At 58.9% G+C, this 25963-nt stretch overlaps 2 protein-coding genes across 4 annotated transcripts in view; one reads left to right on the top strand and one right to left on the bottom strand.

Moving 5' to 3' along the window:
• Positions 1-7918, bottom strand: part of BAZ1B (bromodomain adjacent to zinc finger domain 1B) — a 35488-nt gene extending 27570 nt beyond the window's left edge. Inside the window, exons 1-5 of the mRNA XM_072353337.1 lie at positions 7562-7918; positions 4152-4268; positions 2346-2490; positions 1262-1454; positions 138-259 (exon numbers count right to left, since the gene is read on the bottom strand). Of these exons, the coding sequence (XP_072209438.1) occupies positions 138-259; positions 1262-1454; positions 2346-2490; positions 4152-4268; positions 7562-7674 (690 nt within the window). The 5' untranslated portion in view covers positions 7675-7918. The remainder of the gene's footprint in view (positions 1-137; positions 260-1261; positions 1455-2345; positions 2491-4151; positions 4269-7561) is intronic.
• A 4299-nt stretch (positions 7919-12217) lies between these two features.
• MLXIPL (MLX interacting protein like) lies at positions 12218-25926 on the top strand. Of its 3 annotated transcripts, XM_072353591.1 has the most exons (17): positions 12218-12504; positions 15467-15573; positions 15748-15830; positions 16090-16179; positions 16838-16882; positions 17121-17319; positions 17655-17735; positions 21365-21507; positions 21586-22171; positions 22395-22468; positions 22827-23001; positions 23591-23703; positions 23860-23979; positions 24189-24316; positions 24643-24766; positions 25292-25421; positions 25571-25926. In XM_072353591.1, the coding sequence occupies exons 1-17, from the start codon at positions 12218-12220 to the stop codon at positions 25678-25680; spliced, it is 2595 nt and encodes an 864-aa protein (XP_072209692.1). In that variant the 3' UTR covers positions 25681-25926. The 3 variants fall into 3 exon arrangements, with proteins under 3 accessions (XP_072209692.1, XP_072209691.1, XP_072209690.1); XM_072353590.1 differs by having other exon boundaries at positions 21365-22171; XM_072353589.1 differs by having other exon boundaries at positions 21365-22171; positions 23827-23979.
• Positions 25927-25963: the final 37 nt, after the last annotated feature.

Genomic DNA, 25963 nt, shown 5'->3' with positions numbered 1-25963 from the left:
CTGCTGGTAACTGCAGACATCTTGTTCTAACTCCTCAACTCCATCAGGAAGTTCTATGTCATACAGACATGCAGTGATTATTAAACTGAGCTTCTATGCTTGTGTTATAACAGTAAGGATTCAAGCAGTCATCTCACCTTGTCTTCATTTTTCAGCCTGACATCGTATTTGTGGGGCAGGAATTTTGGTGGAACCCACCTCCTTTCTTCCTTTTTCAAAGAAGTTGGAAGCTTCCGAGGAGACCTACGTGCTCGATCATCTGAGAAACCAAGACAAGACACTAAGCGTCTCAGTGTTAGACTTCCCAAGCTAAAGAACTCAAATATTAACTGGAACTGTACACCCTCGCACCACCTGTACAGTCCTTGGTTAACTGAAATGTTAGGAAAAATCCCCAAATTAGCTTTCAGAAACATTATTTAGACAGAGGCAAAAAGTGGAATCCCAAAATAGGTCTGAAATCAGTGACCACACCTGTTTTCAAGGAGCATAAAGGACTACTAGCACTACTTAAACTCATCTCCTTACAGAAGCCAAGGTGCAGCTACCTCTGAAGAGGCAGAAAAGTTATATGAAATTTAGAGATTGACAATAGGTTTTATGATTCAACTGGCAACCTGCTTAGCAAGCTGCTGCTTAGCCAGCTGGCTCTGCAACATCGTATTTGAAATAACTACTGCAGGAATTACTGGCTTCAAATTTAAGTCACTTTCAATATAATTTATCTTTCTGGCCATTAAGTGACTTCCAGTTACGTGCTACTGTGTATATGAGCTAGTTTAGCTGCAGATTTTAAGTATATTCATATAATTTTTCTAAATCATTCTCAGGAGAGATGCAACTGAAGGAGCACAAAGGAATCACATCTCCTTGCCAGCTGACACCAAGTCTCTTGTTTCTATATTCAGGTTGCACATTTCATCACGCACGACAAAAACCCAAGCTTACTGAAGAAAGCAATCCCCAGATGTTTTTCACACTTGTGGCTATGACTCAATGAAAGCACTGAAGCAGCCTGACAGATAAGAATAATTGCCTACTAAGTATATATAGCACACAATTTATAAGATGTTAGATGTAAGTCAGACTTTTCAATTTGCATATCACTGCCACATATTAAAGTCCTACAGCAATTTAAACTTCAGCAGTGTACATATAAGCTTCAGCTTCTGTACATCACAACCCATTCCTGCCACCCATCTCTTCCAAAAGTCAGGAGACTTGGTAAGGTAACAGATCACGGATGCCAGGGGCATCATACTTTCCCTCCTGTTGTCTTCCTCCTTCAGGACAGACTCCTTCTGATTGTCCTGGGCTGCCTGGCTGGAATTCTCTTTATCACTGGATGGGGAATCACAAGTTCCTTCAGATTTCTTTTCAGAGGCCTCCTCATCAACTTTCTCCAGGGGATGTATTTTCACAACTTTCACAGGCAGCATTTTCTCCTTACCGACCTGCATCAGAATATTAACAAAAACTAAACTTGAGCCAGACGTGTGAACAAACTCCAGTGCCATGAGAAGGCAGAAAAAACGTCACCCCACTGAAAAGGCAAACAACTCTCAATAAATAAATAAAAGGGCTTGTAAACTGTGGTTTGGCAAAACACTGAGAGAAGCTCATCATCTCTCTCGTGAAACAACTGCAAGATTCCCCCTCCTACTCATATCTGGACACTCTGTACAAATTCTTAAGAACAAGAACTGCCAACCCACAAGTTTCTCCAGCATTTCACAATGCTGCTTTCTCATTTTAAAGGAGTTATTTTAGTAGCTCCAAAAGAGAGAATACATCCTAAACAGACAGACAGCAGAAAACAGTTTTTCATCACTTTCCTGATCTTAAATAAGTCTGAGTTTTCCCCATCAATCCTAGTTTCAACAGGATTTACCTAATTATTAGAGCACCATTAAATACATCTAAGCTGTGGACTTCAACATACATCAGTTCAAGACTACCACTTCTGGGAACACATTATGTGAAAAGGTCACAGCAGATTATGAACTGTAACCACTGTTAATTAAAACAAATACGTATATTTGTGTGTGTGTGTGTGTGTGTATATGAGCATCACATACTTAAGCTGCATAACAAAGGTATCCTCTCTTTCCCCAACCCCCCCCCCCCCCCCCCCCAACTCGAGACCTCAGTATGGGGCATCCATATGCTTCTGTTTATAGAACTGCTTTGCATTTGAGAGCAGGTGCTGTCACTGGGCTTCCACAGAAAAGAAATTCTCACCATCTTTCTGACAATGCAAGTGACTGATCTGTCCTTACCCACTTTAGATATCCCCGATCAGCTCTGTGCAAAAGCAGGGGATCAAATAGAAAACACTTCCTTACCTCAAAATCACACTCCTCTCCCACAGCAAATTTGGTCATGATCTCCACCCAAGCAGCATCCACCAACTTTTCCAAAGATACTGTGTTGTGGTGAACTATTTCCAGCACAGGTTTCTCATACCAGATGGGGAACTCCTCCTTCAAGCTGAGCAAGGGCATGAGAAGCTTTCATTATTCAGGGAATTACAGCCAAAATGCAAAGCAATCTCCCATTTTGCAATTCCAGCGGCAGTCACAGCCAGGAAACGTTCACCACACTGGAACGCAGAGACAGTTTTTCATGAGCTGCCCTCTGTGTCCGGCCCATGAAGTGTTAATTGGCCTGACAGCACTAATTGTACTTGTCCTCCCCAGAAGGAAGGCTGTAGGGGATTCTGGGCACAGCAGCACAGCTGGTAAACCTTTTCCTGCTGGTAATTATTGCCTCCTGAACTGACGTTAAATATACACCGAGCTCTTGTCATTATTCTGAGGCCTGTTCAAGACCGTTGCTTCCAACAAACCATAAGATAATGCTGGTAAACATTTAGTTTTCTTCTTCCCAAACTCCGGGCCTACAGACCCCAAAGACAGCCAAGGCAGGCTCACCCAATCTCATCTTTCCAGGGGAAAACATTTTGTGTTTCATCACATCAAAATCTCACAACTTTTTCAAAAAAGCAAAAAAAAAAACTGTTACAAGTTTCCTTCATTTTTGAACCAGCCAAATCCGTTTATTGAGAAGGTACTGAGCAGTGCACTGTGCAAAGCTCTGAGCTGCAAAAAATCAGATCTGTTTCACATTAGCGTCAGAAGGAACAAAATGCTCCACTTTTTCCGAAACCCTTTTAGCTTCCCCTGCTGTTTGCTGTTCTGCCACCAGCAGACTAACAGACCGACCCCCTCAGCAAACTAAGCAGCCTTGGTTTTTTTCTTTCCTGTCAGCAGCCACTAAACCAGCTTTCACACCCATGTCATGCAATCTTCTTTTCCCCCAACATTTACAGAGCCGACAGCCAGGAGTTACTGATAAACCTTCCATTTACATTCTGTTTCTTCGTTGTTCTTCTTTTAAAGCACTCAGCCAATCCAACCTCACCACCCAGCGGAACACAAGGGCTGCCAGCTGCACACCCTCCTCTCGAGCACAAACACCGCTGATGGGTGACAGCAGTACTTCAAGCTCCAGTGAAATAAGGACCAGCAGGAAATGGGTTTCCTATTCATTGCCTTTAAAATGCATTTAAACCTTACATTATAGGGAATTTCTCCTCAAGGTGAAGCTACGAAGCTTCCACCAACCATCAGGAATTTGTACTCTTCACCACGAGACACAGAAGTTTTCCTGCCTTGGCTGGTACCACTACCTGCCCTGTACAAATGCAGGTAAAAAAAGTCACAAATTCAGGTAATCCGTTTGCAGAACAGACACGTCCTTTGTCTGGCACTGTTTGTGTAGTTTGAGTACCAAACTACAGATGTGACTTCAGCCACAGACAAGTACTTCACAGACAATTCCCTTGTGGCTCCAGGGTCCTGCTGGACCTTGACCAAGGACTCGGGGCTTCACTACGAAGAATTCCCATTACTCAGGGAGCTCTAAAGCACACCAAACACCACACACTGAGCTGTCTGAGCTCAGTAACGCCAAGATACAGCCAAGTACCTTATTGTCCTGTTCTGGTAACAGCATCAAATTCCCATTTTGCTTTTGATTCCAGAAGCCCTGGACATGCTGCCGTGCAGCCACTTCCCAACCCAGCAGCCACATCCCCACGCGCAGCCCCTGCCCCGGTGCCCACACACACAGCTCTGCATGGTACTCACAGCTCAGCGACTTCCTGCTCCTCCTCCCAGGCCTCTTTGTGTGTCAGCTGGCTGCTTCCTGTGCTCTTGCACGTCCATATTCGCTCGCTGTATCGCTCCAACCGCGCTTCGTACTCTCTGTAGCAGCGGCAGCTCAGGAAAACAGGAGTTATACAGAAGGCACCACCACAGTAGCACAAAACAATCTTATCAATTAGACTCTGAGTGCATAAAGGCCGCGTTACGGTAAGGTTTGACCCTGCATCTGTGCCGCACTAAATCTGAGCGGTTTCAGACCAGGATGTGACAGGGCTCCGCAGCCCGTCCTCTTCTGCACTGCAGACAAACTGCTTGCCACCAACGAGCCGAGCAACGCGCCAGGAATTACGTGCGGCCGGCACTTCTGGGGTCTGCTGAGATCCCAGCTGCCACAGGCCGATCGAGGGGAAGCAGCCCCAGCACCACCAGCACCAGGAAGAGGCACAGAAGGACCCTCAGTGTCTGCTGGGAACTGCTGCTCCAACGCCCTGAGGGGTTCACGCACTTACACGCTGCTTCCTACAGGCTGCACAGGCACCATCAGAAAACACAGCGTACATCCTCACTCATCCACCCGCCTGTTCATTTGCTGTACACTTTTGTCTTTGTTTTGGGTTGGATTTTTTGTTGTTTTGGGGTTGTTGTTTTTTTGGTGGTGGCCTTTTTTGTTTGTTTGATTTTGTTTTAAGATTTGCATTAGGAAGACAAGTCACAACTCCAACAAACCCACATCTCCTGGGCATTGCTCCCCAGCCCCGAGGCAGAGCAGGAGGTGCAGGAGTGTGAGCTCTGCCAGGCAGCTGCACAGACACAGCCCGGGGATGGCTGCTGCTGCACACGGAGCATCCCTGCAGTTAGCCCAGCTTACAACAGCCATGCTGACGGAACCTCCCAGTGCCTGTGGACATGGCAGAGCCCAGCAGCCTGCGGCCTCCTGCCTACAGGGCACCAGAACCAGGCCAGAGGGGGATCTGGGCACCTGTCTGCAGTGACTCCAAGCAGCAGAAATAAAACAGGAAACCAGCAGCCCTGTACATCTCACAGCACTCGGCTGCTTTAGTAATGAACAACTTGACACCATAACTCTGCTCTTTCCTGTGCCTTCCCCACAAGAAGGGAAGCCATCGCAGCCCTCACTGGCAGGGATGCAAACAGAGACGGAGCAGCTCCCAGCTCCCTCCTGCACTGTGCATCCCTCTGCTTCACCTGCACGCTGCAGGCACGTGGCCACCCACCCTGCCGCCACCGGGCAAGCACAAAGGCAAACAGCAGGAGAACGCTTTTGCAAAGTTTGCTGCATCTCAAACCTTCCACAACACACACACACACACACTGTCTGCCCTTTCCACTCGGACTGGAAACAAATGCGGTGCACTTCGGACCATGCAGCAGGTCTGGCATGGTGCTACACGTGGGACGTGCCAGCAGCACAGAGCAAGAGCTGCCACAAACCTCAGCATGGTCATAAATAACCAACCATGGGCACGGCTCCGCGCAGTCAGCCCACAGAAAGCTGCAACACACACGGTGCATGAAACAAACTATCTGCAGCTTGTATCACAGCTATGATCAGCATCATAACTGTCTTAACAGCATCATAACTGTCCCCACGCGTACCAGCTAAAGGGGCAAACTCCCCGGCATGCTTTTAGGAAGAACATTTCCTGGGGTGGACAGCAAAGTCCTGCAACAATTACAGAGCACAGCACAATAATGCTTTAGCATTGCCATCCTTCAGCCAGATCTGAGCTGGTTGATACTGCACTGAAGATGTAAACTAGTCTTTAACGTGCACACGAAATGCAGCCTGGTTGGTGTTTTCTCTGCTGCTCACTGCACAAACTGAAGATGGGTGCAATTGCTGCAGTTTTTGCCTGGGAAGGAAACAAGCACCGCTCCCACAACAGCCCCTGCGGCTGCTTTGCTCAGCACAGCCACGCCAGCCCAGGGTCAGCCCCACCAGCCGCATCCCCTCGCACTGCCCGACTGGTGTCACACAGCAACCAACACGCTCAGGGAGATGAGCCAGCCAACACAACTAGCCAACACAACTCCACGTTTTGACACGAAGCCCCCAGCGCACACACACTGTGCACACACACACACACCGCACACAGTCGGCTTTCCCAGGTGCGCAGTGAACAGGACAAGCCCATCCCACACACAACACACGGAGCATTGATCTGCTCCACAGCCCACGTGATCCCAGCAGTGCCTGCAGAGCTCCAGCAGCGAGCAGCCCAGCTGCCGGCACTTCGCCCACACTGTGCCCACACTGTGCCCACTCACTTAGGGCACCACGGGCAGCGCGGTTCCTCTTAATGACTTCTCCTGGGTTTGGCTGCAGAAGGAAGCTACAAAGAAACGTCACAGCCAAATACATTCCCAAGCCACTCTGCCCATCTGCCCGCTGCCCTCAGACTCCTTAACGCTCGGTCACAGCTGTGACTACTCACAACTACCAGACAAGGCCACATGCCCATATTTTTCTTCGCCCTATTCTACAGCAGCAGATTCAAAGAGGATTTGAACACCATCCCCATCCCTGGATGTGTCCAAGGTTGGATGGGCTCCTGGGCAGCCTGCTCTAGTATGAGGCATGCAGGCTGGAGGCCATGCCTGTGCGATGGGGCTGGAGGTTCACGATCACTGGGGTCCATTCCAGCCAGAGCCTCCTGCACACACAGTGCATTCGCACAGCGCGCTCACAGCTGAGCACTACAGGAACCGCGCAGGGCAAGTGCTGATTCACTGCTTCTCTGCCTGGGGAAACCCAGCAGCCCGGGCACAGCACTGCTGCAGCCAACGGACCCCGCCTGCCCTCACCGTGAACCGCGTCCCCGCAGCCCCGCAGCCCTTCCAGCTCTTGCCCGGCTCCCATCCACGCACCGCCGGCGCACAACGACACGAACCCGGCGCTCGTTTCTCCTTCCAGCCCCGTGACGTTTCTCCGGCGACGTGAACTTTCCAGAAGGCGCCGAGCCGGCAGCCCCCATCGCTGCCCTGGGCTGCCCCCATCGCTGCCCTGGGCTGCCCCCATCGCTGCCCGTTCGGAGCTGCGCTCAGGGCCGGCTCCTCCGGACGGCGGCAGAACTCGGCTCTTCCCGGCTCTTCCCGCCCGCTGGTGGCGGAGCACGATCCGACTCCGCGCCGCTTTCGGCGCTTTCTCTTCCGCCGGGATTCCGTTTGTTTTGCCGTTACCAACAGGACGCGCTCCATCCCCGTTGGTGGCCGCGGCCCGGAGCGGGGGGAGGCGGAACTCCCGGCCCCACCGCAACGCGGCTCGGCCCCGCACGGCCCCGCACCGCCCCGCCGCCCCTTTGTTCCGCGCGGCCCGGCCCGGCTCCCCGCACCCGCCGCCCGCCCCGCTCCTCCCCCCGCCGTGAGGATACTCGCGGGTGCGGAACGCCTCCTGCGTGTGCGGGATGATGAAGCGCTCGCCCGGTTCTCCCGGCGGCAGCGGCCTGGCCAGCGGGAAGGGCTTTCGGCCCAGCAGCGGCGCCATGGCGGCGGGATCCGCCGGGCGGGAGGGTTGAAAAATGGCGGGAGATTCCCCTGCCGGGCGGCGGGCCCGGCCTAGCTCGCGCGCGCCCCAACTCTCCCGCCGCCCCGCGCCGCCCGCCTCCCCCCCGCCCCGCGAGCCTATTGGACGACGGCCGGCGCCGCCGCCTTCCGATTGGCCGAAGGATCCGCCGATCGCGCCGCCTCGCCCCGCCCGCCGGTGCGGCAATCCGCCTCGCGCCGCGCGCGGGGTGAGAGGTCGCGTTATGTAAGCGGCGGGGAGCGCGCCGCCATCTTGTGGCTCCGTTATCCGCCCGCCCCTTCCCCGCCGCGGCCAATCGGAGCTCGGCGCCGCCCCCCGCACATCCGGGTCCCGCGTTGCGGCCGGCCGCCCGGCTTTGTCCTCCGCGCTCCGCTCGGCCGCCCCGCCTCTAACTCGCGGCGCGCGGGGCGTTGTGGGAAAGTGGCGGCGGCCCCGCGGTGCGAGACGGGCCGGGATCACGGCGGGCGGGAGGCGGGAACCGCCACACAGAGCGCACAGTCACACAGCGCACAGCGCACAGTCACACACAGCCCCGCAGCGCACACAGCGCACAGTCACACACAGTCACACAGTCACACACAGCGCACAGCCCCGCACTCTCAGCCCCACGCTCTGTCCGCACGCGCAGCCGCTCCCCGCTGTCGCCCCTTCCAGCCCGGCAGCCCGAAGCTGAGCCAGCAGCAGTTTGACAGCGCTCCTTTTCCATGTCTCATTTTTTCACTCAAGCTGAGCGCTGCGTGCTTGGTTGGTTTATTTGTAGCTTTATTTATTTGTTTGTTGCTTTATTTGTTTGTTTGTTTGTTTGTTTGTTTTTGTGGTTCTTTTGTCCTTCCGAACCCTCTCCCGCAGTAATCCCCCAGCTCAGCAGTCCAGTCCCTCCATCATTGGCCCATTTGCTGCAGCCCTTTCCAAGCACACGGGGCTGCCCTCAGAGATGCTGCTTCTCCCCAGCTCTCAGTTCTGTTACCCCAGCAGGACAGTGCAGACATGGGAGCAGAATGAAGGCAGCTGATGGTTGCATGTTCTGCACTGACACAATTCATCACCTGAAGGCTTCCGAGTCCCGAGCTGGGGCTGCACGTGAGGATCCTGCTGGATGCACTGAGCAGGCTGGGCTTCGGCTCTTCTGGGCTCGGCCTTTTTCCAAGCAGCTCCCTGGCAGCAGGACGGCAGCAGGAGCTGCTGCCCCCGGGCACCCTGCGGGGCTGCCTGCACTGCCTGCACTGCTGATGCTCGGCAGCTTTGTGCCAGCGCCATTAATCTGCGGCTCTCCGAGCTCTCGACAGCTATTGAGTTAATTAAAGTTTACGCTCTCCCTTTGGACTGAATGAGCTGAAACCATTTGGGTTTGATGGAGATCTTTTCAGCGGCGCTCACTTATTGCACGGCTCTCAGGAACTCAGAAGCCTTTTCCCATCACTCTCACAGCATGAAAAGACCCCGGAGGGTTTGTAACTCAGCGTTAATTTCCCTGGCTGTGATACAGGAGGTGATTAATCAGATATATTGCCACAGATCCGCGTTACCTGCTCTAAGCTGCTGCCAGGTGCTCCCATTAGTTGCCTTGTGCTGCGCCTCGCTGTAACCCAAGGTGTCAGAAAATGGTAAATTTCTGCTCCTGCAGAAGAATGTATAAAAAACCCTTTTCTGACTGTTAAAATGCAGCTCTTATTTCTGACTAAGAAGGCTCTGTGTCTCCATGGAAGCTGTTGAGGCACCCATCGCCCTGTGTCCCACCTGTACAGCTGTGGGGTTTGGCACACGTGGACATGAGAACTGGGAGAGTGCAACAGAGCCAAAGCTGTTATCCATTCCTGTAACATCTCGGAGCATCAGCGTCAGGCTCTTCACGGGGGAAAATGTCCATAGCAGGGATTTTAATAGAATGAAAATCCCAACTCTCTGCTCATGGAGTGGCAGAATCGATCAGTTTCGCAGGGCATGAATTGTTTCAGGTGTCTGTAGTTTCGTGGCTGGAGGGCCAGCCCGGGCTGTGCTGGTGAATGGACGTGTGTGATGTGCTGGTGAATGGAGGTCCATCCAGCTGGCAGCCATCGCCAGGGGTGCTCCCCAGAGCCCACGTCTTCCTGATAAACAGGACGGAGCTGATTAACCCTGTAGCCAGAGCAGCCGCAGCAGAGGAGTGCTCAGGGAGGATTTAGCGAGCAGTGGCCCAGATACATCAAACCGTCTCCAGCATAACGCAATATCCCATTAGGGCTCCTCTTTGTGTAACAGCTTATGTTACTTATCCTGTTAGATGACTGATGCTGCTTTGATGTCTTCCAAGGAGACTGTGCTAAACTTTCTGCCTTGGTTTTCCCAGGTGGATTTCTGCCACCTCCGACAGGTAATGTCTGCGCCCACCCGGCAGGGTCCTGAAGTGAGGACGAGCTGTGTGGCTCTGCTCCTTCCCTTTGCTGCTGCAGGTGTCGTCCCCAGCTGTGCCAGCATCATCGCTCCTTCCATGCAGCACCGGCTCGGATCCGTGCTGACCAGGGAGGCTGCTCTGCTCTGTTGGCCGCGCTGGCTGCTGGCCTCGTGGTGGAGCTCTGCTGCCTCCAGCCTGGAGTCAATCTCGCTGATCCCTGGTTTCTTGCCAGCAGCGCGAACTGTTCACCTCAACCAAAAGGTGGAGCTTTTAGCTCAACACACTCCATTCTGACATTACAGATCGGCCTATTTCTGTAGGCATCACCTCACCCACTTCCTCCAGGCCTGCTTAATGCAGACCCCCACACATCCACTGCGGTTTTGCCATGCTGAGGGCCCGCTAGGCAAAACGAACCTGAACTTTGTTCACGCTGCAGCTGGAGCTTGGCTGAGCCCTGGCAGAGCAGCAGGGCTGGAGCTGCTCTCAGATTAATGGGGCAGAGCAGAAAGGAAAGTCACATTGCTGCCCGCCACCTGGGGCGCTGTGAGATGCAGCCTTGACCTCAAATGGTTTCTATCTGCCGGCAGAGAGAAGGGAAGAGGATGCCGTGATCAGTGTTGGAGCACTGCAGAGCAAGCAATGTTTTGTTAAACTGATGAAACCTGGCACCCACGTTGCTGCAGGGCTGCACATACTGTGAGTGCAGATGAAAACTCACTGGCTCAGAAGTAAAAGGGTGTTAGAAGTGCCTCTTCGGAAGATGGCTGCAGGGTGACATCTGTACCATCTTCTTTGCAGCGTAGGCTTGGAATGTGAAAGATATTTCTGGAGAGCTGAACCTTGCCAGTAGAGCTGGAGCTCAGAGGAGGCTGAGGGGAGACCTCACAGCTCCGCACGGCTGCCCGAAAGGAGGTGGTGGTGGTGATGGGGGTCGGCCTCTGCTCCCAGGTGACAGCGATAGGATGAGAGGTGATGGCCCTAAAATGCACCGGGGGAGGTTCAGGTTTGACACTGTGTTCTGAAAAGGGATGGACAACCATTATCGAATTATTCCTTATTCCCTGCAGCCCTGGGATTTTCCACACCATTGATCTCTTTTTGAAGGTGGGCTTTCTGATATAAGCAACTTTCTCTCGCTGTTCTCATTTCTGATTACCCAACTTCCTCATCTCTATGACTTTTTCCAGCTGCTCATGCCAGGACCCAAAGCAGCACACGCCTTCTGGTTAAACAGCAGCAGTGATGTCTGCTGTACGGCCTGGAGCACCTCCAGGGATGGGGCACCCACCGCTCTGTGCAGCAGCGCGGCGCCTCACCGCCCTCTGAGTAAAGACTCTTGCTGGTGGCTAATCCAAACCTCCTCTCTTTTAGTCCAGAGCACAGCAGCTCTCTCCTATCAGCTGCCCGGCAGGCAGCCCGTCCCCAATCAATACCTGCGGTGTGCGACCGCCCGGCCCAGCGCTGCCATCCCCCCCCCACATCTCGGCACGTGCTCTCCCCCCGGCCGCCCCGCACTCCTTAGCACGGCTCAGTGCCTCGCAGCGCTGTGCGGAGCTGGACGCCCGTTGCTATAATTTGAGTTGTTTGCGTCCCTTAATCTGTGTTTGTTCCCTCGGAAGTGCAGGGAGACGCACGAGGGCAGAGGCGCTGGGTAAACACCGCGCCGCTCTCCCTGCCGGCGCACGATTAGCTCCGGGTAAACAGAGCCGACTGCCAGCGGGCGGTGGGACGGACACCGGGCTGACGGAAGGCCAGCCGGGCCCGGAGCGCGGAGCCCACGAACGGCGACCTGCAGCCGGGACGGGGCGCGCCGTGGGCGGGATCAGCGCGCTGCTATAAGTGCGGCCACCGCCGGGCTCCCCTGCGCGGCCGGGCTGAGCCGCAACACGTGGCGAGCGGTGCGGGGCGAGGTGCGGGGAGACGGAGCAGACGAGCAGAGCGGCAGAGGAACAGAACAGCAGAGGAGCAGACGAGCAGAGCAGCAGACGAGCAGAGCGGCAGAGGAACAGAATAGCAGAGGAGCAGACGAGCAGAGCAGCGTGCTGCCCTTTCAGGCCGCGCTGTGGGCCGGATGCTGGCGGTGCTGCAGCACAAGGGCTGAGCGCGGCACGCGGGTGACAGCGCTGGGCGATGGCGCAGACTCGGCTGGGGCTGCCGTCCCCCTTCGCGCAGCCCCCGGCCGGGCCGGGCCCCGACTCTGACTTTGACTCTGACTCTGAGGATGCGGCCGCGGGCGGAGCGGGGCCGGGCAGCGGGCGGCAGAAGCCGTCGCAGGTCATTCACAGCGGCCACTTCATGGTGTCATCCCCGCACCGCGACGCGCCGCCCCATCGCCGTGCGGAGCCCTCAGCGGCCGATCCGCGGAGCATTGACCCGACCCTGACGTGGCTCTTCGAGTGCATGAGCCTGGAGTACAGGTGAGTCCCAGGGCAACTCGCTGATCCCCAGCTCTCTGTGAGGCCCACCCGCATGGCCGTGCTGCCCCGGCTCCGCTAATTGCCCCGCTGCTAATTGCTACGTGCGATGGATGGCATCCCCATCTTCTGCTGGGCTGCGATGTGATATCTGCTGACAAAATGCCATCCCGGGCGGTGTCAGGGGGAGGAGCTGGTGCTGGGGCAGCTCTGATGGAGCCAGCTGAGAATTTCTTCTGTCTCGGAGCATCCTACCCACCCTCCTCCAGCAGAGCCGTCATCAGCACCCCACACACCCCACACCATTGGTGACAGCACCTGCTTCCTGTCTATCAGTGCCCGGGCCTGTGACCTCAGCCCGCATCCCCTCTTTCACCAGGACCCCGAGGCTCCGAGCACTCCCTGTTGGCTCGGCTTTCCCAAAATGTCCCCGTAAGATCCTGGGCCGTCAATCTCCTCTTGGTGCCTTGTAAAAACACTCCCAAGAAGGGCAGGCAGGAAGTGCTGCCGATCTCCTGGTCCCACACCGGGTCTCATTCAGTTGCCGGCCTCCCTCTGGTGTGGTGCACAGTGAGGTCGCTCTCGGGTGCTGGTGAGACCAGAGCCGTGCAGGGATGGGGCGGGATTCAGCACTGGGTGGCGCAGCCCATGGCCACGCTTCTTGTCACCGGGCTGACAGCCAAGGTGTCACCAGCCGAGTCACCCTGGGTGCCATGTGCGGGTGGCACTGATGGACAGGGCAGCCCCACTTGGCTTTGCTGTCCCAGCCCCACACTTGCCCTACTTGCTGCTGGAGATGCCCGCATTTCGTTCATGTGCCCCTGAGCTTCCGGGCAGACAGGAGAGGGGCAAGTGGCTGGGGGTGGAGCAGACAGGAGCTGTGCAGCACCCACAGCTTATGCTGCAGATACGGCTCCCTCCCTTCAGGTGTCTGCTGTGCGTGCAGCAGCCCCAGGGCCGACACCGTGACAAACCGTAGCTGAAGTTGAATGGCAGCCCTTGGCAAGGAGGATCCACAACAGCTACAAAGTTAATGGCAGCCCTGTTGGCCACCCCAGAGCCTGAAACATCAGCAGCGTCTCCTAGCTGCCTTGTTCAGCATCCGTGGGAGCAGCTCTTGGTTGGCCCTGGATTAAGGGTAGCTGTGGGTAATGGAATCCAGCTGGGGAAATTTTGCCATTAGGCTGTACCCAAATTCTCCCCTCGGTTCTTCTCTTTCATGGGTGCCTTTCTGTCCCTCCATGCTGCCCCTCTCCATCTCACAGACATCACAGCTTTACAGCACCTTAAAAAGAGTCAGAGCTCAGGTTCAGCCTCCTATGGAGGCTCAGGACTGAGAAATGGTCACTTTTCAGCCTGGGGCCGGCACTGTCCCTCCTGCTACAGAACAAGGAAAGGCTCTGCTGCTGCTGCCCGCTGCTCCCGTGAGGTGGGAAGGCCAGGGGGGCTCATGTTGGCAAGGAGGGCCATCCCTCGGCCTTCTCCCCCTGCTACAGCCCATTTCCTTCGCACAGCCCTGCATCTCTCCAGCTCATTCCTTCCCCGTCCTCTTGGTGCTGACATGGAGCAAAGCACAAATTTTACTGCCCAGTGAGGGCTGCAACACTTGAACTTCTGGGCAGGTTGAAGGCATCACGGAGCAGACAGGAGCTGCTGGCTGCAGTGCCAGGGCTGGGTTCAGGCTGAGCTCTGTGTCCCGCAGCCAGCAGTGGGGTTTGTGATCCCATCCCTGCAGGGCAGCGGGACACCTGCGCTGTGCCAAAGTGCTGCTGCGTCCCAGTCCTGTCGCGGCTCAGTGCAGTGTTCACATCCACCTCCTCTGCAGAGAATTTCAGTAAAGGGTGGGGCTTCCTTCAAGGCAAACCAGTGTGCAAAGATCAGCCTGATAAGCTCCAAAACAGAAAGGATCATTAATGGGAGAAAGAAAGCAGGTTGCGGCGCGGTTCAGAGGCATCTCCCTCCCAGCCCCGGTCCTGTGGCACACTGCAGCCCCCCAGCCTCATGCAGGGCCACACTCTGCTGCAGTCTGGGGCCAGGGCTGAGGGCTTGGGCTGCTCCTTTAAGCCAGTGGGCAGCGTGGGCAGCACCAGGGAGGAGTGTGGCTGGTAGCCTTGACCAGCAGGAGCTGGCCACGTGCCGGGGAAGGCCGTCCTTTCCATTGGCTCCTCTGCTTGGCAACGCCATGCTGTTTGTTTTGTGCCATGGGGAAAGTTCAAAATCCTGCTGATAGTGGAGTGGCCAGTGCAGAGACGGGGCCTTAACCCTCTGCAGGCCAGAGCGGTGGGGACAGGGTCCTTCCTGGCCTGGGGGCACAGATCATCCCTCCCAGTCCTTCCTGAGGGCGAGAGAGCTCTGGCCCATGGATGCGTTCCTACATCAGTGATTGGAACCACGGGGCTCTCTGCTCCTCCCAGCCCAGCAGTGTCTGCCTGTAGCAAGGAGAGCTGCCAGAAAAGCCACTTTGCAGAGCTGAGGAGCAGGGAGCCCCAGGATCTTGGCAGCAGCAGTGAGGGAGCCCTGACAGAAGCACTGCAGAGATGGGGCTGAGCAATAGCGGTGCTGAGCTCTCAGAGGACACCCTGCTGTCACCTGCTGGGTGCTCCAGAGATGCTGCATGGGGTATGGAACACCTACCATGCCCAGCCACAGCCTCTTCTCCTCCCTGCATGCACAGGGGTCAGTGGGATCCAGAGCAGAAAAGAGGTCATTAAGGGACAGCCTTTTGACTGGGGAGGAGTGCACACACAGCACTCCATGTGAGGATGCAGCTTTGGTACAGCCATAGGAGCAGTCGGCACCACCTGGGGAAGGTCAGGAATCCCTGCAGCTGGGGATTCCTCTGCCTGCCATGCTGTGACCCCCGGTGCTCTGGAGGCCTTGCAGGATCAGCAAAGCTCTCACACTGGGGTTGTGCTGGGGGTCCCAGCACGGTCCCCTTCAGCTCCTCCTCTGCTCGGTGTTGCAGTGGGAAGCTGGTGTCACCAAAGTGGAAGAATTTCAAGGGGCAGCGGCTGCTTTGCCGGGATAAAATCCGCCTCAACAATGCCATCTGGAGAGCGTGGTACATCCAGTGTGAGTATGGGGCACAGCCTGCTCCTTCTGCTGAGCACCCGGCTACCCCGCGATGGCACAGAGGGCGCCCAGCCCTGCAGGCACCTCATCATGGCAGTGCCCAGACACGCGGGTACCTTCCCCTGCGCGGGGAGGGAGCTGCGGACAAAGCCAAGTGTGTTTTCCCCTGAGCAGATGTGGAGCAGAGGAAGAACCCCGTGTGTGGTTTCATCACCCCCCTGGAGGGGTCGGAGGCTGATGAGCACCGCAAACCAGAGGTAGTGTAGGCTCTCCTGACAGCCGGATCTGGGGGCGGGTGTGGGGGGCACAGGGAGGAGCTGAGGACCCGCCGGCAGCAGAGCTCCCACCCCTGCTTGCTGCGCTCATGAACGTGAGGGATGAAGTGATGGTGATGCGTCCTGCGGACGGCGGTCCCGGCTGCGGGTACCCGGGGCAGGCGTGGGCTGGCTGCGGGTGTGGGGCGGGGGTTGGCTCCGGGGTGCGGCACGGCCGTGACGCCCCGCATCGCCCCCCCAGGCCGTGGTGCTGGAGGGCAACTACTGGAAACGGCGCATCGAGGTGGTGATGCGGGAGTACCACAAGTGGAGAACCTACTACAAGAAGCGGGTGAGCGGCTCTGGCCCTGCTGCCCCTGGCGGCGCTGCGGCGCATCGGCGCGTCCAAAGCGGAGCCGCCGGTTGTGCCCGCGGTGACGGTGGCGCGGTTCGGTGACCCCATCCCGGCCGTGCGCGGTGCTGCCGCGCGCTCCAGCAGCCCGGATCGGGCCGGCTCTGCCCGGAGCGCCGCTCCAAGGCTGGGCCTGGCGCTGCGCCCGCAGTGCACGTGCTGCGGTGGGACGGGCAGGACTCGCTGCGGGGCCCGAGCCGGGCCGGGATTCGCTGTCAGCCGCAGCTCAGCCAGGCAGCACGTGTAACGAGGCCTGGTGGCCCAGCGTCACCCCGGAGTCACCCGGTGTCACTCCCAGCCACGATAATCTGGTGCTGGTTTAGTTGGCACCGGCCTTGGCCGCCTGCCACGTGGGGTGGAGCGCCGTGCCAGCCTCCTCCCTCGCTCATCTTGAAAAGGCCGGGCTGCAGCCCCGCACCGCTGCACCCCACGGCTCCGCGCACATGTGAAGCAGCCTGGGCCAGAGCCTGAGCAGGCGGCGTGGTCCTGCGGGCTGCCGGGAGGTGACTGAGGGCAGGAGCCCGCTGCTCCCTCTCCCTGCCCCGCTCTGCCCTGCCCAGCCCTGCCGGGGCCAATCCAGGCTTTCTTCTCCTTCCAGCTCCGAAAGTCCAGCCGGGAGGGAGAGCTCTCCAGCCCAAAGCGGGTGAGTGTGCTGGGGAAGGGCAGGCAGGGGCAGCGGGACGTGGCGCAGATCCCTGCCCTGGGCAGCTCGGGAGAAGGGCAGGTGAAAGCCACGGTCGGTGATGACGCCAATGGCTGTGGAAGGCACTTGGGGCGTCTGACTCTCTGGGAGCACCAGCGAGCCGAGCTGGAGGCCTCAGGCTGGGACGTGGGCGCTGCCTGCAAGGAGTGCTACTGGCTCCTTGCTCCATCTCGTGCAGGACGAGGATGCCTGGAGACCAACGGAGAAATGGTGCAACCAGCTCTTCTGCAACGTGGTGCCCATGCTGCTGGGGGACGAGGAGGAGGAGCCGGGGGGTAGGCAGCACTTTGACTTGGACACATTCCTCTCGGACATCTCTGACACCCTCTTCACCATGACACAGATACCCAGCGCCCACCAGGAGCTCCCCGAGGACGGTAGGTGACCCCTGTGGGGCCACGCTCTTGCTGGAGGAGGAGGAGGAGGATCAGGAGAACAACTCGCTCGTGGCACATTGTTACTTCTTGGCTCTGCACCAAAAGCTGCAGCCTTGCCCAGAGGATTCAGGGCCCTGAATGAGGCCCCAGAGAAGCTGCTGGGCGGAGTGGTGGGAATGGGATATCCCCAGAGGATGGGTCCCTGCGCGGTGCTGTGGGGCAGGGCGCGACCCACAGGGTGAGGCTGTGGGTGGTTGTTAGTGAGGTTGGCAGTGCCAGCCCTGAGGTGGGGAGCTGGGGATGCAGCATCCTAACATTGCAGTTCTGTCTTCCAGCGTATATTGGGAATGCTGACATGATCCAGCCAGACCTGGCACCTCTGCAGCCCAGCTTGGATGATACCATGGAGATATCAGGTAAGAGCTGGCCTGGGTGCAACCCTACATCCGTGCAGCTCTGCACACCCTGCAGCCGAACGTGGAGCTGAGCAGTTATCCCCACAGAAAGCAGAAACCTCTAGGGAGTGGGTTCTGTACCACTGTCCCTCTCCTCCCTGCTCTGTTGCTGCAGAGCAGCTGGTGGGTGCTGGGACCCCATGATGGACTGTGCTGTGTCTTCTGAGGACAGCTCACAGTCCCTGCCTTGAAAACCAGAAGTATTGGTGGTGTCCAGGACAGGCAGAGGGCTGCTGAGGGGCAACAGGGGACAAGCAAGCCATCCTGGCAGCACCTCCGCCCGCAGTGCTACCACCAGGACCTGCCTGTGACACAGGACACTCTGCTGGAGCAGTGCGGTGTCCGTGAGTGCTGTGCAGTCAGTCAGGATGTGTCCTTGTCACATGTGCCCTGTGCATTGTACCCTCGGGCGGTGCCAGGGCCAGGCACTGCTGATGCACGCCACACCAGAGGCCTCAGATGTGCTGGAGCCAGTGGCATGGGCACACTTTGCAGGGTGGGACCCCACAAGCAGCCTCTGGCAGCACCGGGCCTTGGGAGCCCTCAGAACACGTCCATGCCCTGCACAGAGCCTGCACAAGGCTCCTGCCGTGCCACTGCAGCCGCCTCCACCACCCACTTCCCTCTGCTGGAGGAAGCACAGGCCCTTGCACCACACAGCCACCGGCTGATGCAAGACCAGATGCTGGTGGGGAGCAGGGCAGCCGTGGGGCAGTCTGGTGTGCCCAGTTGGGTGCAGCCCTCACAACTTCTAGTCCCCACGTCCCTGTGGGCTGAACCGTGGGCAAAGCCCAAAGGGGTCAGAATGACACCTGAGAAGTGCCCTTCCCCTTGCAGGTCCTATGCAGCTGGGAGGCTGTACTGACCTCTGAAGCAGCACCTCCTGACAGTGACACAGAGCAGCCCCAGTACCTCTGTCTATGGGCAGCGTTCCCTCTGGTGCTGCTGGCGTGAGCACAATGTGGCACAGCCTGGCCTCCAGCAGGGAATGGCACATGGCACTGTGGTGCCCATCCAAAGCTACGTATTTCTATGAGCATTTTGCCCTGGGTGCTGCCTGGGATAAAGCGTCGGCTGTGCTTTGTGCAGGGCTGCCGCTGTGGTCACAGGGCTGTAGGGTGAGAGGATGGAGAGTCCCTTCCCAGGAAGGGGGCTGCTGCCAAAGGCTGGGCGCTGTGTGCCAGAGCTGAAATGCACCCAGCCCTGAGTGAAGTCCCCTCAGCCACTTCTGCTGCCAGTGTGCGCAGGGCTTCTGGATCCTGGGTCTGTGCCTTACGGACAAGGCCAGCAGGGCAGAGCGGGGGCTCAGGACTCCAGTGGGGTCACGGGGCCATCGCTGTGTCTGGGGACTGTCACTGAGCTTGGTGCCTGTCAGTCAGCAAGCACAAGCCAATCCCCAAATGAGGAACCACGTCGTGTCCTCAGTGGGTGCCAGAGCGCAGTGTGGGGTGGGTGGAGAAGTCCCGATGGCAGAGACGAGGGAGCAGCCCAGCCCGGTACCTGAGTGCTGTTGGCCCTGCACTCCAGGTAGGACCTGCACTGCTCACTGGGGCCCTGGGGCCAGGCTGGTGGGGTGGCATCACCCCATGGCGCTGCCATGCTTTCCCAGAGTCAAGGGCCAACCACGGAGTGTCCCAGCCTTGGGAGCAGGCTCTGTAACAGGAGTCTCTTTGGAGAGCAGCCCGGTATTGGAGCAGAATGCTGAAGGTGTGGTGTGCTGACCACGGGGGCTCTCGTCCCCCAGGTGGCACCGTGCCCTGGCTGCACTGCACAGCTTGGCAGCGGGGCAGGGCAGTGTGAGCGGAGAGGAGCATGGGCGAGAGCTGCAGGGTGGGGAAGGGAAGGGAGAGGTGGAGGACAGGGGGCTTCCAGCTGTTGTGCCGGGCAGCATCTGCCACCCACTGCGGCAGCACAGCAAGCGACACAAGAGGAATCGAATCTGCAGAGCTGGGCATTAGAAATGCCTGTAAATGCATGCGTAGCTTTGGTGCCGGCAGCAGGAGATGGCACGGTGTGCGCAGGAGATGGCACGGTGTGCGCAGGAGATGGCAAAGCGTGGGCACAGATGAGGGTTGGGGGCAGTGTGGAACCAGGTGCTGCGGTCCCTGCGAGGGCAGCAACCATGCCTGGCTGTGCCCCTGTGCACACCAAGGGCCAGCTCTGGAGGGCAGGTGCGGCTCTGCAGTGCTCCTGAGCTTCGGTGTGTCCCAGCCCCAGTCTGGGTGGGACTGGGAGCAGGAAGAGTTCAGTTCTGAGGAGGATGAACTGCTGCCCTGGAGGATGGTGGAGCTGGGAGGCTCTGGGTGCCTTGGAGGCCATTATGAGCATGGGAGTGCTTGTGCAGACAGCGGCCATCTGTCTGTAGCTGTGGGCTGGAAGAACAGGATGGCAGTGCTGCTGCCCATCCATGAAGGGTATGTAGCTGAATACCATCCCCAGCCAGGGCACGTTGGCTGCAGCCGCTGTGTGCAGGGCTGGGAGAGAAGGGGCCGTGTCAGTGCTGAGCAGAGCAGGTGCGATGTGCTGTGTGGCACTGCTGGGATGGTCATGGCATTTCCCTCTGCAGCTGCATTTGTTCCTCAGGTGTAGATTCAAACAGTTATCAGTCCCAGAGGCTTTGCTTGTTCCAGCCAGGGCATCCCAGGCATGGCAGCCTGTGCCAGAGCCTGCAGGAGCCCCCATAGCATGGCCAGCGCTCGGGGCATACTGGATGGGCAGGAGCAGCTCAGAAGGGCTCAGGGCAGCTGAGCACACACAGTGGAGGTGTAAGTGCTCATGAGCTGGAGAAGCTGCTTGGATACAGACCCCGTGCCAGAGGCTGTCAGGCAGCTGCTTGCAAGCCCACCCAGCACTCCCACTCAGTGGGGAGGTGATGCCCCAGGCAGCAGGCAGCACTCTGTGCCATGGTGTCTGGGCCTGCGGAAGCACTGGGGCTGTGGGAAGGAGACAGGAAGGGAGAGGGAGTCGTGGCTGGGTCACGGGGCTCGGCTTCAGGAAGGCCATGGGATGTGGTTAGCCACAGGCAGCACGCACAGCAGGACTGGGGCTGGGAGGCAAACACTTGCCCCAACCCCAGTGGGACTGTCCCGTGGCTCCAGGACGGTGCGACCCACTCCTCAGGGCTGCCCCACATCTGCCAGCTCTGCCACTGCCCCGCAGCATAAGGGCTCAGTTACTGCACAGCTCAGGGCTGGCGGTGGGGATGCAGGGAGAGACCGGATCCCCGAGAGCAGCCAGAGCATGCGGTCTCAGCTGGGTGTTGGGGATGGGGTCTCCACCCTTGGGTGGTGTTCCTGGGCGGGTTTTCCTGTCCCAGTGTGCATGGCAAAGCTGGGCTGAGCGCACGAGCTGCCTCTTCTCTCCCGCCATGTGGAGCTCTGATGTTTCACAACCAGGGCACCAAATCTGCTGCACAGCCAGGAGCTGTTCCAGCCCTGACAGGTGAACATGACGCCAGCAAGTCCCTGCCGGTCCCAGGCACAGCATGCAGCTCCCTCCTGCATGCCCCAACCCTGCATCCCCCTTTCCAGGGGCTGAAGCACTCCCCAGGCCCCCACTGCCCATCACCATCTCTTTGCTTCACCCCACAGATATTTTCATCGGCCATCGGCCGCTGCCTGCGCAGATGCCGCTGGGCTACCAGGAGCCACCCTGCTTTGAGCCCCTCTATGGCAATGGAGGGACCGTGCCCGCCAGCCCCGATGCCCCACTCCCACCCAGCCCTCTCGTCCAGGTGAGCGGGACCCTGGCCCATGACCCACGGCTGCCGGTGCCCGAGCCACCCCTCCTGACACAGCCGTGTCCCCCACAGCCCGGTGACGCTACCCAGCTCAGCCTCCACGGCGCTTTCTTTGGCCCCGAGCAGCCACCGCTGGCCCCTGAGCCCCTCACCGCTGTGCCTGGCTGCCTCAGCCCTCAGCTCAAACCCAAGCCCTTGCTGCAGTACGGTTTACCCAGCAAGTGCCTCGGCACGGAGCCACTCAGCCTCCCTTACACCGCCCCCAGCCAGGCCCCTGGCACCCCGTTGCTGGGCTCACAGCCGCCATTTTCCCCTGCCTCTGCACCCCACTCCAAGTTCCCCTTCCCCGCCTCGCCCGGCCCCTCGCTCCTCACCCACCCCGCATCCCCGCTGTCCGTGCCGTGCTTTGCCCAGCACACCCCGGGCCTGGGCTACGCCATGGACGTGGTGCCCCTAGGGTACCCCAGCCCAGCTGCGCCCCAGCACCTGCACCCCGCCGTGCCACCTGGGCCCAGGTTTGCTACCCCAAAAGGGCCGACCCTGGGCGAGCGGCCGAAGATGAAGGGCAGCGGCACCAAGGCAAAGAGAGCGCCAGGCCCTGCTGTGCCTCCACACCTGACAGTGCCCAACGTCTGCCTGACCCAGCTGCTGGCCACAGGTGAGGGGTGACAGGGGAATTGGGGGTGGTGGAGTTGGGGGGATCTGGAGGGAAGCAGGAATGCTGGGAGAGGTGGGCAGCTTCCTGCAGCTACAGCCGTCCCTGGGGCAGATGGACAGGTGGGCTGGTGCTCAGGGCCAGCACTGCCACGGGGCGGGAAAATGTCACCCGAGCACCAACTGCCCGATGCAGAAGCGCCCTTCTGCTCTCGGATTTCTTGCAGCCAAGCAGGAGCCAGCCCTCGATGCTCCACACGTGCACGGCCCCGCGCTCATGCCTGCGTCCCCGGCCTCTCCGGTAAGCACCCACCTATCTCCAGGTTGGGGACTGCTCCCTTTGGCTGGGAATTGCCTTCGTGTTGCTGGGGAACAAGGAGAGTGGAGAGAAAGTGGCTCTGTGTGAAGCCCTTTGCAAAACAGAGTTAGATGTACTTGGGGCTTGAGGCCAAGGTACTGCGGGAGCTCGGAGTGAGGCCGGGTGGGAGTCAGCCCCAGATGGAGAAGTGGCAGAGCTGGGAGAGACCTCAGCTCAGGGCCCTGTGGGGCTCCCTGGTCCCACTGCGGGTTTTGAGTAACCAAAGGGGCTGCGTAAACCTGGCGTGCAGGGGGTGCTGGCCCCAACCTCCCTCCTGCTTCCCCCTGCCTTCTCTCCGCAGCAGAGCAATGTCCCTGATGTTCCTGATGTCTTCCTGCCCAGAGTGGCCCAGCTGAGCTCGGTGCTGTCTCCTGGCTCCAGCCCTTCACAGGAGGTGCCTGTGATGCAGGCAGGTGCTGCACCAGGGCCGCTGCGGGTCCCCAAGGTTGAGCGTCTCTCCCCAACACTGGTCTGTGGTGAGTCTGGCTGCCCGCAGGATGCCCCGTTTCCTGCAGGGAGCTTGAACCAAACTGGGTTTTTTGTGTCTGGTGGTTTTTCTTCTGAGAAAGTTCAATTTATTTTTCATTCTACTGCTTCTAATTACCCACCTGAAAGAAAACCATTTCTTTCTGCTGGGGAGGGCGCAGACCATTCGTCTGGCTCCTTCGCTGGGGGGCAAAACCATAAACAGGAAAATACAACACGTAGCAAAATGTCAGAATGTGGTTTTGAAAACCAGAGCTGGGTTTTAAGGCAGGAAGCAGCCTGCTTTCACCCACAGAAACCAGACGGGAGCAGGAAGCTCATTTCCACTTCCAGCTGAGTGCTGCAAACCGCAGCCCTTCTGCACTCAGGGCTCTGCTGGTGGTTTCCACCCCACTGGGAATTTGAAACTTCATGTCCCAAATGCTCCCATCTCTTGTGAAAATGAGAGAGATTTGGGGTTAGATGGGGCAACAAGACGTGGTCAGACACGGCGCCACCAGCTGAGGGGTTTGCTGCCCCAGAGCCAGGGCAGTGCTGCAGTGCTCACGCTCTCCCAGTGCACTCCCTCTAATCCCCCAGGCAGTGACTGGCCCAAGCCCAGCCAGGTGTCCCCGGGAGCTGCTCCACCACCCAGTACCACCATCTCCCTGCACCATCCCCCCTCCCGTCGGGGCAGGCCGGACTCCAGCAAGGTATGGTGGGAGCAAGTGCTGCCTCTTACAGGGGCAGCTTCTCCATATGCACCCCCTCCCTGCTGCCCCCACATTCAGCCCCACGCTCGATGCATGCTTGGGGACAGCCTGTCTCCAATGCAGGGAGAGGCCCAAGGCCATCTCTGCTGCCTGCAGATGGAGAGCCGGCGCATCACACACATCTCTGCTGAGCAGAAGAGACGTTTCAATATCAAGCTGGGCTTTGACACGCTACACAGCCTGGTGAGCACGCTGAGCGCCCAGCCCAGCATTAAGGTGAGCACATGGTGCTGTATGGGCTGGCGCCAGGCGTGCAGGGACATGGGACATCGCCTAGTGATGACACGGCCCTGGGCTGTGCCGGCATTAACATTGTGCCTAAGGCCTGCAGCCTGATGCCAAGGCTCAGCAATGGAGCACACAGCCCCTTGTGCCCTACTCACCCCATTGGCTCCCCGTACCATCCCACTTCTGCCACTCTGCAGGTCAGCAAGGCCACCACCTTGCAGAAGACTGCTGAGTACATCTGCAAACTGCAGCAGGAGCGGGCAGCTCTCCAGGACGAGGCGCAGCGGCTGCGGGAGCAGATTGAGGAGCTCAACAGCTCGATCAAGTAGGCGGGCACGGCTCGTGGGGGCAGCAGGGAGTAGCTGCCTGCATCAGCACAGCTAGGCAGGGCCGATGGCAGTGCCAGGGGCAGCAGGCCGCAGCACCTCTTCTGAGCATTGCCAGAACCCACTTTCCTTTGTGCTCCCCGGCACGGGGCAGTGCTCAAAAAACGGTGCTGTGTGCGACGTGCTGCCCAGAGAACGAGATGTCGCCTGCCTGGAACATGCAGAGCCACCGAGCCCTGCGGCACACTGGGCTCCTCCCGTGGGGCAGCTGCCGTGTGCCCCAGCCTCCTACCCGTGGCCCCACAGCACTGTTTGTGCCTCACAGCCTGTGCCAGGAGCAGCTGCCAGCCACCGGGGTGCCCATCACGCGGCAGCGCTTCGACCAGATGCGCAGCATGTTTGACGACTACGTGCGCTCCTCCACGCTGCACAACTGGAAGTTCTGGATTGTATCCTTTGGGCCAGCGCCGGCTTCTCAGTGCCCCTTCCACACACACCGGGTCCACCCTCTCCTCCCAGCTCTGTGGGATCCCTGCTGTTCAAGCAGCTCTGTGGGTGACACGTGGAGGCACGTGCTCAGATGCGTAGAAGAAACTAATGTTATGAGAGAGCAGAGTAGGAATAAATGGTCGGTCCTTGGGGAGCAGGGAAGTCAGCAGAGCTGAGCTCGGCATTGCTACGCAGGCAGCTGCTCCCAATAACTTAGGAACTGGCGCTGAGATGCAGCAGCCACCAGTTAGAGATTGGGAAAGGATCAGACACAAACCCAGGAACGTGATGGTTTCACCTGGGCGGTCAGCGTGGCACACCCCAGGAAACGGTTCCGCACACACTGTGGTTCCAGGCTTGGGAGCGAGAGGCGGGGCTGCAACGGCCCCTTCCCGGCTCTGCCGTCACCGCTGCTGCCCTGTTGCCCACTGAGCTGATCGAGCAGCCACCGCAGCCACCACGACGCTCCTTAACTGCTGCAACAGTTCAGCGTCATCATCCGGCCCCTCTTCGAGTCCTTCAACAGCATGGTGTCCACGACCAGCATGGACAGCCTCACGCAGACGTCCCTGGCCTGGCTGGAGCAGCACTGCTCCCTCCCGGCGCTTCGGCCCTGTACGTGGCTCCGCCGCTCCCGAAGGAAGCCGGAGTCCCGGCGCGGCACCGCTCGGTCCCGACGCCCGGGACGAGGCCGCGGCGAGACGGGGGGGGGGGGGGGCCGCCCGTCCCGGGCCGGACCCTGACGTGCCCGCGTGTCCCCGCAGCCATCCTGAGCTCCCTGCGGCAGCTGAGCGTCTCCACCTCCATCCTCAGCGACCCCGCGCGAGTTCCCGAGCAGGCGGCGCGGGCTGCGGCCGGAGGCGGCGCGTCCTGACAGCGGGAGCGGGGCGGGCAGCAGCGACGGGAGTCGGCGGGACGGAGCGGGAGGGAGGAAAGTGTCGCCGGAACACACACGGTGTCACCGCAACACACACGGTGTCAGCGCAACACCCACAGTGTCACCGCAACACACACACGGCGCTCGCGGAGCCCGGCCGCGTCCGCACCATAAAGCGGCGCCATAAAGCAGCGCCATGAATCCCCTCACGCCGCACCGCTGCTCCTTCCGGCCACGCGCGGACAGCCGGGCGGGGAGGGGGCGGGGCCAGGGGCGGGGC

Source organism: Excalfactoria chinensis, chromosome 19 (genome assembly GCF_039878825.1).
Source record: "Excalfactoria chinensis isolate bCotChi1 chromosome 19, bCotChi1.hap2, whole genome shotgun sequence".
In the NCBI taxonomy this organism is placed as follows: domain Eukaryota; kingdom Metazoa; phylum Chordata; class Aves; order Galliformes; family Phasianidae; genus Excalfactoria; species Excalfactoria chinensis.
This window is presented reverse-complemented; position numbering and strand designations above follow the sequence as displayed.

Excerpts from the sequence above, each read along its gene's own strand:
- MLXIPL (XM_072353589.1), top strand. The coding sequence starts at position 12,218 with ATGGCGCAGACTCGGCTGGGGCTGCCGTCCCCCTTCGCGCAGCCCCCG. Across the intron at positions 17,736-21,364 it reads TGATACCATGGAGATATCAG|ATATTTTCATCGGCCATCGG; the intron begins GTAAGAGCTGGC and ends TTCACCCCACAG. Across the intron at positions 25,422-25,570 it reads CCTCCCGGCGCTTCGGCCCT|CCATCCTGAGCTCCCTGCGG; the intron begins GTACGTGGCTCC and ends GTGTCCCCGCAG.